Source organism: Phyllobates terribilis, unplaced genomic scaffold (genome assembly GCF_046119375.1).
Source record: "Phyllobates terribilis strain yellow unplaced genomic scaffold, ASM4611937v1 Scaffold_2__4_contigs__length_985480577, whole genome shotgun sequence".
Classification (NCBI taxonomy): domain Eukaryota; kingdom Metazoa; phylum Chordata; class Amphibia; order Anura; family Dendrobatidae; genus Phyllobates; species Phyllobates terribilis.
The window spans coordinates 167,843,180-167,857,361 of NW_027362762.1; the positions used below are offsets into that span (position 1 = coordinate 167,843,180).

A 14,182-nucleotide genomic window follows, 5' to 3' on the forward strand; every position below is an offset into this window, starting at 1 on the left:
CATTCTTAGTACCAGGGATGTAAGTAACGGAGAAATTAAACCACGAGAAAAACAGTGCCCACCTAGCCTGACGGGCATTCAGGCGCTTGGCAGCATCAAGATATATCAGATTCTTATGATCCGTAAGAACCTGAACGGGAAATTCCGCACCTTCCAAGAAGTGGCGCCAGTGTTCAAATGCGAGTTTAATAGCCAATAATTCCCGATTACCAATATCGTAATTCAGTTCAGTCTCCGAAAATTTTTTTGAAAAAAAGGCACAGGGATGTAATCCATCCCCGTTATCCTGAGACAATACTGCGCCAACCCCCACAGAGGAAGCATCAACCTCAACCAAAAACGGCTTAGTCACATCAGGCTGCATAAGGATGGGAGCAGAGGTGAACCTCTCCTTGAGATACACAAAAGCTTCAATAGCCTCAGAAGACCACTGAACCGCATCAGCACCTTTCCTGGTGAGATCGGTCAGAGGTTTGACAATACTAGAAAAATTTTTTATGAATTTTCTGTAATAATTGGCGAAACCTAAAAACCTCTGTATCGATTTCAAACCAATAGGCCTAGGCCATTCCTGTACAGCTTGAACTTTAACCGGGTCCATCTCAAAACCTTCGCTGGAGATAATGTAACCCAAAAAACTAATTCTCTGTACAGCGAACTCACATTTCTCCAGCTTAGCAAAAAGCGAATTGTCCATTAACAACTGTAATACCTCACGTACGCTCCGCCAATGAGACTCCAGATCCGGCGAATAAATCAAAATGTCATCCAAATACACAACCACATTTTTGCCGATCAAAGGTCTAAGGATGTCATTAATAAGATTCTGAAAAAATGCAGGAGCATTGGTAAGACCAAAAGGCATCACCAGATTCTCAAAATGACCCACAAGAGTGTTAAAATGACCCACAGGAGTGTTAAAAGCAGTCTTCCATTCGTCACCCTCCTTCATGCGCAACAGATTGTATGCCCCCTTAAGGTCAATTTTAGAGAACCACTTGGCCCCCATTAACTGGTTAAATAAATCAGGAATCAATGGCAGTGGGTAAGGATTGCGTACAGTAATTTTGTTAATCTCACGAAAATCCAGACAAGGACGTAAACCGCCGTCCTTTTTTTTTACAAAAAAAAATCCAACCGCCACAGGAGACTTAGAAGGCCTAATGTGACCGGCGGCCAAACTTATCTGTATGTATTCCTCCAAAGCCTTCCTCTCAGGAATAGTAAGGTTAAATAAACGACTTTTAGGAAGAGTCGCTCCAGGGACAAATTCAATAGAACAATCATAGTCTCTATGGGGAGGCAAAACCTGCGATTCCTTCTCAGAAAAAACTCTCCAAAAATCCTGAATAGGAACAGGCAATTCTTCCCTATCCAAAGCTGCAATACGCCCGTTACAACACTTGTCATAACATTTATGGCTCCAGGATTTAATTTCACTGGTAGACCAATCCAGTACAGGATTGTGAAATTTTAACCAGGGCAATCCCAATATTACTGGAGAAGGCAAGTTATTCAACACTACCAAATCCAATTTCTCATGGTGAACACCATTAATAGTGAGAGGAAATTCACAGACCTTGAGAGTAATATTCTTCAAAGGGGAACCATCCACAGAAACCACAGCAATGGGGGATGATAAAGGTTCGGGTTTTAAATTGAGTCTTTCCAAGAATCCCCCATCAATTACATTCAGAGTAGACCCACAATCGACAAACACCCGAAATTCCATTAATTTTTCCTGAGCAATCGTGGAAGCAGCTAAAAATACACCCTTGGAATTTAAACAGGCAATACGGGCATGACTGACCTTTTTTTTTTCTTTCTTCATACGAAGCTCACAGCCTTTAATCAAATGACCAGATTTTCCGCAATAGAAACACAAGCCTTCAAAAAGTCTACGGTCTTTTTCTTGAGAGCGAGGTGCCACCGATCCAATCTCCATCGGTTCACCACTGTTAGTACACACATTCTCATAACCAGAAACTGACATAGCAGAGGATTTGCTCTCATTAACCCTTGCACGCAGTCTTCTATCCACCCGTATAGCTAATTGCATAGCCTGTTGCAAATCTTCAGGTGTAGGATAAGCAATTAGCAGGTCTTTAACCCTTTCATTGAGCCCAACAAGAAATAGACTTTTCAGAGCAGAATCGTTCCACCCTGTTTGAGTAGACCATCGACGGAAATGAGTACAATATTTTTCCACATTACCTGATCCCTGTCTCAAACGTCTTAACTCAGTCTCAGCTGATGCGACACGGTCAGGATCATCATATAATAGCCCCAAAGCAGAAAAAAAACTATCCACTGATCTGAAGCATGTATCACTAGTTTGCAAAGAAAAGGCCCACTCCTGAGGCTCTTTGCGCAAAAGTGACATTATGAACCCTATGCGCTGGGATTCATCCCCAGAGGACTTGGGTCTCAAACGAAAATACAATAAGCAAGCATTTTTAAATGAAAAAAATTCTCGGTGTTCACCAAAAAATAAATCTGGCAAACATACCTTAGGCTCCAAGAAATGTGCTCCAGGACAGTTACTCACGTGCTGACGGAGCTCGGCCACCTCCAGAGAGAGTCCCTGCAGGCGATGAGCCAAATCCTGAACTGACACCATGATGGAACAGAAAAATCTTTCCTTAGAGAATTTGCAGGCTGGACTTACTGTTATGTTCTGCTACCAGAGCTAAGGAAAGAGAGGAGATCTGTCCCTACGATAGAACTCAGCTGAATCCCTACGATGTAACAGGGGACCTGATCCTGCGATCAGACCTGCTAAAGTCCTAAGCTAGTCTGTACGGAGACCTATAGATGTGGGGATGGAATCCCTACAAGTACTAAGGACTGGGAGGAAAATGGACACCTCCTAACATAAATAGTAGCAGACAGACGAACAAACAAAATATATAGAACATAGAGGTCCGTAGACCAAGCAAACTAACAGAGTAGGATACAGAGCAAAGGCTAGCTAGAAAGTAGTTATACAATGAAGTCCAGCAAAGCCAGAAGGGCGGAGCAGGATTAAATAGGCCAACAAGGTCATGTGACCAGCAAAGGAAAAAACCTAAGAGCAAGGTTCTAACAGGCAGGGTGGTGCACAGGACATTAAAGCCCTGATGCGGGCAGAGCGACGAGGTGACCGCTTGTGTGTGCTCCGGTAATTTGGTTAGAAAAGTAATAAATATGATTCAGAAAAGCTTACAATAATTGTTACATCTGTGATACATCTAAAATTATTGGCTATGTCCCATTGGTCACTACATGTATTCAAGGTTAAAAAGTTTTTCCCAGTCATTGCTGACTCCTGACTTAGGCCACGTTCAGTATTTTGCTTCAGTATTTTTAAGTCAAAACCAGGAGTGGAACAATCAGAGGAAAAATAGAATAGAAACTCGTCACCACGTCTACATTTATCACCCACTCCTGGTTTTGGCTTACAAATACTGATGTAAAATACTGACCAAATACTGAACGTGTGAACGTGGCCTTACAGTATTTACTACTGATTGAAAAAAATAAAAAAGAGAAAACAAATTTCACAAAATATGAATTACTTTCCTTTGAAGAAAAAGTAAAATCTCAAACCCTTTCTCATCCCTATTTAGGCATGCGCCCTCTGTGATGGCTGTTAACTACAAAAACAAAATTAAAGCAATTCCCTCAATAAGATAATATTTCTATAAATATGACAAAAGATTTTTCCTTGGTGCATACTGTATCATCAGAAATATTGCACCTCTACATTGCCCCATATGTCATTATCAATAACTGCACTGTAATCTCTTAGGCAATGTTCACATGGCGCTTTAGCATATGTTCAGTGGCTCAGTGGAAGCTTGCGTGCGAAGCCGCACAATACAAGATTCGGGAGCATGCGCTGTCAGGACCAATGACTATAACGATGCAGATGGAGTGTGCTCTGTCGGACATCATTTTCCCCCGTATACGCCTAGCTGAGGCAGGCACCAAGATGCAATGCGTACACTGTGACTCCATCTGCATCATTATAATCAATGGCCCCGTCAGCACATACGCCTGAATCCCGTTTTACTGGGCTTTAGACGCAAGCCCTGACTGAGCACATGTGAACATAGCCTTATATGATCTGCTGGAGAGAAAATTCATGAAGGCACTATTCCATGTGTCCTTGGACCCTGATAAAGTAGGACGAAACACATGATGGGGCGATGGGACACCTGCTTGACTTGCGGCAATACATGTAAGGACCATTGGGATTTACCATGTGTTATTCTCCAACTATCTAACTTTTTTATTGTTTTATTTATGACACGGTTATATTTACTTCATTGAGTACAGAAAAAAAACAAAGACAAAAGCTAAATATACGATTACCTAAAAGTAAATGGATAAATGACACAGTGCAAAGAAATAATGATAAATAATAAAGGGTATTTAGTTAACATAAATTTTGATCAAAATAATGTAAAAGCCATCCCGCCACATCACGGCAACCCTTATGGGACAGTCCTAACTCTAATATTAAAACCTTACCATTTGTAAAGTGACATACATATGGATAAGGGCAGAGAGACTGAACCCTTAGTAGAAGCATGAACCTGAGAGGCAGAATGAATCTTTCAGCTCAGACAAAGGGCGGCCACACCCTTATATGCACTACTGCACATTAGACTGCAAAGAAAAAACCTGAGAGTTTGAACTGAAACATAAATTGGCATGATATAGCGCCAGGCCGGCTAATCAGAAGACCACCCATGAAGGACAGGAGGTAGGAGGCGGTTTTAAGGTCTCCTGTTCAGCGACCACAACAGGACGTCACGAGAGCATAATGATCATTGTCTGTGGTGAGTAGTAGGATTTTGTATATGTAGATGGTACAGTATATACTCTGAAAGGAGAGTGGTCATCGTGCTCACGCCCGTCAACACAGCACTCCTTCAATCGATAGATTACAGAGAGCACTGGAGAAAGATGCTGGAGGAAATCTTTTTCGCCCCATATTATCTGAATCGCTCCAGCTTATAAAGACAACTTTCTAGTGTATAAAAGGTAATTCTGACAAAGTTAAACATTCACTAAAAAAATCCCCAAAATGGTTAGACGGTTAGCAGGTTTTACCTTTTAATTTTCCCGACAGCTGTACCCAGTAATTTAACCAATTTCTACAGTCTTCTGTACTGAGGTGAGTGGAGTTTAGCCCTCTGATATAACAAGCCTGAAAAACAAAAATCAATTAACAAGAGCTCAACCTGAGGGCCGATTGGCACAAGGCCCTTTTACACCGGCCAATGTAAACTGTACCCTGACAGACATTATCGTAAATGATCGTTTATCCCCATACAGTTTGCATATCCCGGCCACTGTGCTTAGGGCGCGCGCGCGCGCGCGCCCTCCCTCCCTCTTGAAGGGGCCGCGCGCGCCGTCCTAAGGAGTCCTCGGCCAATGGCCGGAGGACTTTACCATATATAAGGCACCTCCTCCAAAATGGAGGTGCCCGAGCAATGTTGTTGCACCGTTCTACTCTGCTTCAGCCCTCAGGTCCCGTTGCCAGTTACCTGCCAGATTCCTGCCAGCTTGCTGTCCTAATCCTGCCTGATTTCCTGTTACCTGCCTGCCTGCCTGAGGTCCGACGGTCTGCCTTACAACTCCGGTCAGTCTGTCTAAGGACCAACTTGCCCGCTCACCTGGGAGCGCACATCAGCTACCTGCCTGCTTGCCTGAGGTCCGACGGTCTGCCTTACAACTCCGGTCAGTCTGTCTATGGACCAGCTTGCCCGCTCACCTGGGAGCGCTTCTCCGCTACCTGCCTGCTTGCCTACCTGGAGGCTCCGCCGTCACGTGCTGTGACCACCTGCTATTCCAGAGACTCTCGCTTGCTCACCTGGGAGCACACATCCTCCATCTGCCTTGCTAGCCTACCTGGAGGTTCAGCCATCACAGGTCGTACCTACCCCTTACCTAGAGACTGCCCCGGTCACTTGCCGTGACCTCCAGCCCGTTCTTCCAGAGACTGCCCCGGTCACTTGCCGTGACCTCCAGCCCATTCTTCCAGAGACTGCCCTGAACACTTGCCGTGACCTCCTGCCCGTACACCCAGAGACTGTCCCGGTCACCTGCTGTGACTGCCTGCCTGGTCGCCACCCGCTCCCTTACAAGGACCGCTCCCTTGTATAGTAGCCCAGAGGTTCCGCCTCCCAGACCCGTTACAGTTTGCTCGGGCCATGGAACCCGGTGGCACCCAAGCTCCCTCGCTCTCGGACCTGTGTCATGAACTGTCCCGTCAAAGGTCCCAACAGGAGTCCATCCTGGGTCACCTGCGGAATGTCAATACTCGCCTGGACACTCTGACTGTTCCACCAACAACCTCCGCCAGTGCCATGTCTCGCAATCCGGCAGCTCCGCTGTCCACTAACACCATGATATCCTACCCCGGACCTCGGCTTTCTGCACCTCCTCGCTTCGGAGGCGACTCAGCCCAGGCTTGGGGCTTCATAAATCAGTGCACCCTGCACTTTGAACTATTGTCCCACCAGTTTAACTCCGACCGAGCCAAAATTGCATTCATCATGTCCCATCTCACCGGGGAGGCCCTGGCCTGGCTAAATCCTCTATGGGAGAGAGGAGACCCCCTGGTGTCCAACTTGCCTGCTTTTCTCACGGCTTTCCGGAAAGTCTTCGACGAACCCGGACGGAAGACCTCATCCGCATCATCGTTGCTACGCCTCCGTCAGGAAAGTCTCACCGTGGGCCAATATGCCATACGGTTCCGTACCCTTGCCTCGGAGCTGGCCTGGGATAACGACGCTCTGGTTTCCGTCTTCTGGGAGGGTCTGTCCGGCCGTATTAAAGATGAACTTGCCGGTCGGGACATTCCTACCACTCTCGATGACTTAACTCTTGCCACCCGGATTGACCTACGGTTCCAGGAGCGTGCCAGAGAGGTCACCCGTGAGAGGAGGTTACCACGTCTAGCTCCTACTTTTCAGAAACCCGTCACTCCTTCTGTCTCTAACCAGGTACACCCTCCTGAGCCTATGCAGGTCGACCAGACCAAGATGGTCAAGACCCGTCAGGACTTACGCCGTGCCGAGGGGACCTGCTTCTACTGTGGCAGTAAGGAGCACCGGATCTGTGCCTGCCCGGAGAGGTCGGGAAACGCCTGTGTCTAGGTTCGCTCAGAGAGGTCCACCTAGACAAGAATAAATCCTCTCCATCCCTGCTGTTGTCAGTTTCAATCGTCTACGGGGAGAACCGTTATTTCGAACTAGCCCAACTGGACTCTGGAGCAGCCGGGAATCTTATTTCACAGTCCCTGGTAGAGAAATACCGCATCCCCACCAAACCTCTGGCTGTACCCTTGTCTGTTGCTGCCGTGGATGGGGGGCTCTTACCACGCCCCATCCAACTCATCACCGAATCCATTACTCTGCAGGTGGGAATGCTGCATTCTGAAAGTATCTCCTTCCATGTTCTGCCTGGACTCTCTCACGCCCTCTTGCTAGGCCTACCTTGGCTCCAGAAACATGCACCCGTTCTTGACTGGCAGACCGGAGAAGTCCTTCGCTGGGGACAGGGCTGCCATAAGACCTGTCTGGTTCCCGTTCATCCCGTCCGTCCTTCTCCTACCCCAGCTAATCTACCTGGACTTCCGATTCCTTATTGGTCTTATGCTGATGTCTTTAATAAAAAGGAGGCAGAGACACTACCCCCTCATAGACCATACGACTGCCCTATCGACCTGTTACCTGGTACTTCTCCTCCCCGTGGGCGTATTTATCCATTATCCGCTGCTGAGACCCGGTCGATGTCCGAATATATTGAGGAGAATCTGGCCAGGGGATTCATCCGGAAATCTACCTCCCCGGCGGGAGCAGGCTTCTTTTTCGTCAAAAAGAAGGACGGCTCTCTCCGTCCCTGTATAGACTATGGAGGCCTTAACCAGATCACGGTGAAGAATAAGTACCCCCTTCCGCTCATTCCGGAGTTATTTGATCGTCTGAGGGGGGCTAGAATCTTCACCAAACTGGACCTCCGTGGGGCGTACAACCTGGTTCGTATCCGTCAGGGGGATGAATGGAAGACGGCATTCAACACCCGGGACGGCCACTATGAATATCTGGTAATGCCCTTTGGCCTCTGTAACGCTCCTGCCGTCTTTCAAGAGTTGGTCAATGACATCTTCCGGGACCTTCTCTACTCCTGCGTAGTGGTGTACCTGGACGACATCTTGGTCTTCTCTCCGGATCTCCAGACTCACCGGAGGGATGTTAGTCAGGTCCTGCTCAGGCTCAGGCAGAACCATCTCTACGCTAAATATGAGAAGTGCCTCTTTGAGCAGACCTCGCTTCCGTTTCTGGGCTACATTATCTCTCAGACCGGCCTACAAATGGATCCTGAGAAACTGTCTGCCATCGAGAAATGGCCCCGACCAGAGGGGTTGAAGGCTATTCAACGGTTCCTGGGCTTCGCCAACTATTACCGCCTCTTCATCCCGCACTTCTCTTCCCGGACTGCCCCAATTTCCGCGCTCACCCGTAAGGGTACTAATCCCAAAGAGTGGCCGCCCGAAGCAGAGGAGGCCTTTCTTTCCCTAAAACAGGCCTTCTCTTCCGCCCCGGTGCTGCATCACCCGGACGGCAACAAGCAGTTCTTCCTGGAAGTTGACGCCTCCTCCTCTGGAGCCGGAGCGGTACTTACTCAAAAATCATCTTCCGGGAGAATGGTAACTTGTGTCTTCTTCTCCAAACTCTTCTCCTCTTCTGAGCGCAACTATTCCATAGGAGACCGAGAGTTATTGGCCATCAAGCTGGCGTTGGAGGAGTGGCGTTACCTACTCGAGGGGGCTCTTCATCCGGTAATAATTTACACTGACCACAAGAACTTGGCTTACCTCCAGCATGCCCAGAGACTTAACCCGCGCCAAGCCCGGTGGTCCTTGTTTTTTGCTCGCTTTGATTTTGTTCTTCATTTTCGCCCGGCTGACAAAAACGTCAAAGCAGACGCCTTGTCCCGATCCTTTCTGGTGTCCGATCTCGAGGAAGAACCTAAACATATCATCGATCCCGCCAGAGTAATGCAGGTGGCTCCCGTGAGTCTAAATCGTCTCCCTCCCGGTAAGACGTTTGTTTCAGTACCTGATCGGGAGAAGATCCTACACTGGGGCCATTCGTCTAAACTAGCTGGCCACGCCGGTCAGAAAAAGACCCTCCAGCTTATTGCCCGGCACTATTGGTGGCCTACCCTGCACAAGGACATAATAGACTTTGTTTCTGCCTGTGTGTCCTGCGCCCGCAACAAAGTCCCGAGACATCTGCCAGCCGGACGCCTCCTTCCGCTTCCTGTACCTGCTGCCCCCTGGCAGCATATAGCAATGGACTTTATAACTGATCTCCCCGTCTCTGCCGGTTGTACGGTCATTTGGGTGGTCGCTGACCGCTTTTCCAAGATGGCTCACTTTATTCCCCTGCCAGGCCTTCCGTCTGCACCCGAGCTGGCTAAAGACTTTATCCGCCACATCTTCCGTCTTCATGGCCTGCCCCTCCACATCGTGTCGGATCGTGGGGTACAGTTCACCTCACGTTTCTGGAGAGCCACTTGTAAACTACTAGATGTCACCCTGGACTTCTCTTCCGCTTACCACCCACAGTCCAATGGTCAAGTGGAGCGGATCAATCAGAACCTGACCAGTTACCTCCGGCACTTCGTTAATGCCCACCATTCTGACTGGGTGGATCTCCTACCATGGGCCGAGTTCTCTTATAATAATCACGAGAGCGAATCCTCCTCCAAATCCCCGTTTTTTGTAGTCTTTGGTCAGCATCCTCGGATTCCTTTTCCTGTCTCCACCTCTGCGGCTGCGGAATCTCTCGTTAGCAAATTTTCCTCCATATGGGAGAGTACCCGGTCCGCACTCCTTCTGTCATCCGAGCGTATGAAAAGACACGCTGACAAAAAACGCCTGGATCCTCCACAATTTCGTCCAGGAGATAAAGTCTGGCTCTCATCTAAATATGTTCGACTCAAGATACCTTCTTACAAGTTAGGGCCTCGGTTCATCGGTCCTCTGGAGGTCATCAGTCAGATCAACCCGGTGGCCTATAAATTGAAACTCCCGGCCAACTTACGGATCCCTAACTCCTTCCATGTATCTCTCCTCAAACCCGTGGTGCTTAACTCTTTTTCCAAGTCTACAGGTACGCCTCCTGCTCCGGTTTCTGCTGAGGACGAGTTTGAGGTAGAGAACATTCTTGCCACCAAAAGGGTAAGAGGAAAGACCTTTTTTCTGGTAGATTGGAAGGGGTTTGGTCCTGAGGAGAGAACGTGGGAGCCCCGGGAGAACATCCATGCCCCTCTCATCCTAGCTAAATTTCTATCTGGCCTAAAAAAGGGGGGGCCTAAAGGGGGGGGTACTGTAGTGCCGGCGTCCCTGCCCTCTGCTAGGCAGGGATGCTGTTCCCCTCACCGCTCTGCTCCGTGCCCGGCGTCCCTCTCCCGCTCTGCTGGCAGCGCGCGCTCCTTCCCGGCCACTGTGCTTAGGGCGCGCGCGCGCGCCCTCCCTCTTAAAGGGGCCGCGCGCGCCGTCCTAAGGAGTCCCCGGCCAATGGCCGGAGGACTTTACCATATATAAGGCACCTCCTCCAAAATGGAGGTGCCCGAGCAATGTTGTTGCACCGTTCTACTCTGCTTCAGCCCTCAGGTCCCGTTGCCAGTTACCTGCCAGTTACCTGCCAGATTCCTGCCAGCTTGCTGTCCTAATCCTGCCTGATTTCCTGTTGCCTGCCTGCGGTCCGACGGTCTGCCTTACAACTCCGGTCAGTCTGTCTAAGGACCAACTTGCCCGCTCACCTGGGAGCGCACATCCGCTACCTGCCTGCTTGCCTGAGGTCCGACGGTCTGCCTTACAACTCCGGTCAGTCTGTCTATGGACCAGCTTGCCCGCTCACCTGGGAGCGCTTCTCCGCTACCTGCCTGCTTGCCTGCCCGGAGGCTCCGCTGTCACGTGCTGTGACCACCAGCTATTCCAGACTCTTGCCCGCTCACCTGGGAGCGCTTCTCCGCTACCTGCCTGCTTGCCTACCTGGAGGCTCCGCCGTCACGTGCTGTGACCACCTGCTATTCCAGAGACTCTCGCTTGTTCACCTGGGAGCACACATCCTCCATCTGCCTTGCTAGCCTACCTGGAGGTTCAGCCATCACAGGTCGTACCTACCCCTTACCTAGAGACTGCCCCGGTCACTTGCCGTGACCTCCAGCCCGTTCTTCCAGAGACTGCCCCGGTCACTTGCCGTGACCTCCAGCCCGTTCTTCCAGAGACTGCCCTGATCACTTGCCGTGACCTCCTGCCCGTACACCCAGAGACTGTCCCGGTCACCTGCTGTGACTGCCTGCCTGGTCGCCACCCGCTCCCTTACAAGGACCGCTCCCTTGTATAGTAGCCCAGAGGTTCCGCCTCCCAGACCAGTTACACATGCTAAGATGAAATACATACACATAAAAATATACCAAAATACAAGACTGTGGGGTAAATGACAGTGTATGCTACGCAGTGGTTTATGTAATTCTCAATCGTGTCAAAAGGGGTCGACATCATGCATGAACAGCCTACTCAGCCATTGCAAAAATGGGACCACAACTGGCCATTGCTGGGGTTGGTGAGACCCAGTGATGAATACCCCGCGGATTACTTACATCGTATCTGTACAAAACACTGCAATGAAGAAAAGCTTTTAAAGCCAAGCATACACAAGAGAAAAGTACTCAATCCCGATATGATTGGCCAGCTATGTCATGAGTATGGAGGACTATCAAATGTCCCCTGATAAAAGATTTAAGGGGAGATATTAATAGAAATGCCTGACAATGGCTTATTCTGCAATGTAAACTCGGCCAATCCACATTTCTAAAGGTGGAATCGGCAGAGATAGCAATTTGCCAACATTGATCTCATGTGTTTGTCTCGATCCAAAGATCATGCGAGAGCATCAAATATATGCCCCATACTGTGAGTCTTCAGAGTCTATCAGAGGACTTGGAGGGACCAGAGCAATACTCGCACTTCTTCTAGCCAATTCACAGACTTGCGATTCAAGTGTGGAGAACCACCAAAAAGACTTTTCAATTCAAGGACACAGTAGCCAAGTCCCCCTTATGGCATATCAGTGCCATTTCCAAATTGCTACATTCCCAAGATGCCCAGGTTTTGTAGAACTTAGGGGTTGATCAATGTCAACTACTCTATCCAGTCCCCAGCTTTTTTTTTTTTTTTTTTAAGGTAACTGCAACTAAGGCATACCCTAAACACCCAGTTCCCAGACATTGGAAATTCTCTCATATTCTCTTACCCCCTGATTGGGATTCTTAAAAGCCAGGGACCAAAAGGGTTGCTCTCCTTTTAATACACCCAGTTACTAAGGAGGAGATGCTCCTCATCACCATCGTTGGTTGAGGCCAAATAGAAGACAGTAATACCCAGAGGAGGATTAGAGCAAGGCCTTCACCTCCCCACAATATGTTTCACAGCAATTAATATCAAGCTAGTCGCAATGTATATAGTCCTTCAAAGCTACCTGGCTCGTAGAAGGTTATATAAAATGGGTAGATCCACCACTGCAGATTGTCATAGGTGTGGGGAAGAGGCGGCAGATTCCATACACCTGATGTGGTATTGACCTCCCACTGCAGACTTTTGGAAAGAGGCCATGGCTATCCTCATTGAGATCATACAATCCCCTGTACCAATCTGCCCTAAGGTGTGTTTATTAGGAATCCGTAATAAGAAGACCTGGCCTTACCACCCTCGCACTCTCCTCAGAGAAACATCACAAGGCTGGATGGATAGAAGCCCCCCATGAATTTCACACTGGGTCAATATGGTAAATACTGCGCCTTCCTATGAGAAGGTGGTATATAAAAATAGTCATTGTCCTGAAAAATGTAATAAGATATGGAAGTCTTGGTTTGATTCCTCTTTGACTCATAATAATTCCCAGGTGATGAGGAGCATTCTCTCATGATAAAGTATAGTGGGTACGGAAAGTATTCAGACCCCTTTAAATTTTTCACTCTTTGTTTCATTGCAGCCATTTGGTAAATTCTAAAAAGTTCATTTTTTTCTCATTAAAGTACACTCTGCACCCCATCTTGACTAAAAATAAACAGAAATGTAGAAATTTTTGCAAATTTATTAAAAAATAAAAACTGAAATATCACATGGTCATAAGTATTCAGACCCTTTGCTCAGTATTGAGTAGAAGCCCCCTTTTGAGCTAGTACAGCCATGAGTCTTCTTCAGAATGATGCAACAAGTTTTTCACACCTGGATTTGGAGATCCTCTGCCATTCTTCCTTGCAGATCCTCTCCAGTTCCGTCAGGTTGGATGGTGAACGTTGGTGGACAGCCATTTTCAGGTCTCTCCAGAGATGCTCAATTGGGTTTAGGTCAGGGCTCTGGCTGGGCAAGTCAAGAATGGTCACAGAGTTGTTCTGAAGCCACTCCTTTGTTATTTTAGCTGTGTGCTTAGGGTCATTGTCTTGTTGGAAGGTGAACCTTTGGCCAAGTCTGAGATCCAGAGCACTCTGGAAGAGGTTTTCATCCAGGATGTCTCTGTACTTGGCCACATTCATGTTTCCTTCAATTGCAACCAGTCGTCCTGTCCCTGCAGCTGAAAAACACCCCCATAGCATGATGCTGCCACCACCATGTTTCACTGTTGGGATCGTATTGGGCAGGTGATGAGCAGTGCCTAGTTTTCTCCACACATACCGCTGAGAATTATCACCAAAAAGTTCTATCTTTGTCTCATCAGACCAGAGAATCTTATTTCTCAGTCTGGGAGTCCTTCATGTGTTTTTGAGCAAACTCTATGTGGGCTTTCATATGTCTTGCACTGAGGAGAGGCTTCCGTTGGGCCACTCGGCCATAAAGGCCCGACTGGTGAAGGGCTGCAGTGATAGTTGACTTTGTGGAACTTTCTCCCATCTTCCTACTGCATCTATGGAGCTCAGCCACAGTGATCTTGGGGTTCTTCTTTACCTCTCTCACCAAGGATCTACTCCCACGATTGCTCAGTTTGGCAGGACGGCCAGGTCTAGGAAGACTTCTGGTGGTCCCAAACTTCTTCCATTTAAGGATTATGGAGGTCAATGTGCTCTTAGGAACCTTGAGTAATGCAGAAATTCTTTTGTAACCTTGGCCAGACCT

At 48.2% G+C, this 14,182-nt stretch overlaps 1 protein-coding gene across 2 annotated transcripts in view; it reads right to left on the reverse strand.

Annotated features, from left to right (window-relative positions):
* The window catches only part of LETMD1 (LETM1 domain containing 1), a 44,895-nt gene that overhangs the window by 3,775 nt on the left and 26,938 nt on the right, over positions 1 to 14,182 (reverse strand). Inside the window, exon 8 of one of the 2 annotated variants that reach the window (XM_073663246.1) lies at positions 5,101 to 5,197. The exons of the other annotated variant lie outside the window; for it this stretch is intronic. Coding sequence (XP_073519347.1) covers positions 5,101 to 5,197 — 97 coding nt within the window. The remainder of the gene's footprint in view (positions 1 to 5,100; positions 5,198 to 14,182) is intronic. 2 annotated transcript variants of the gene reach the window in all.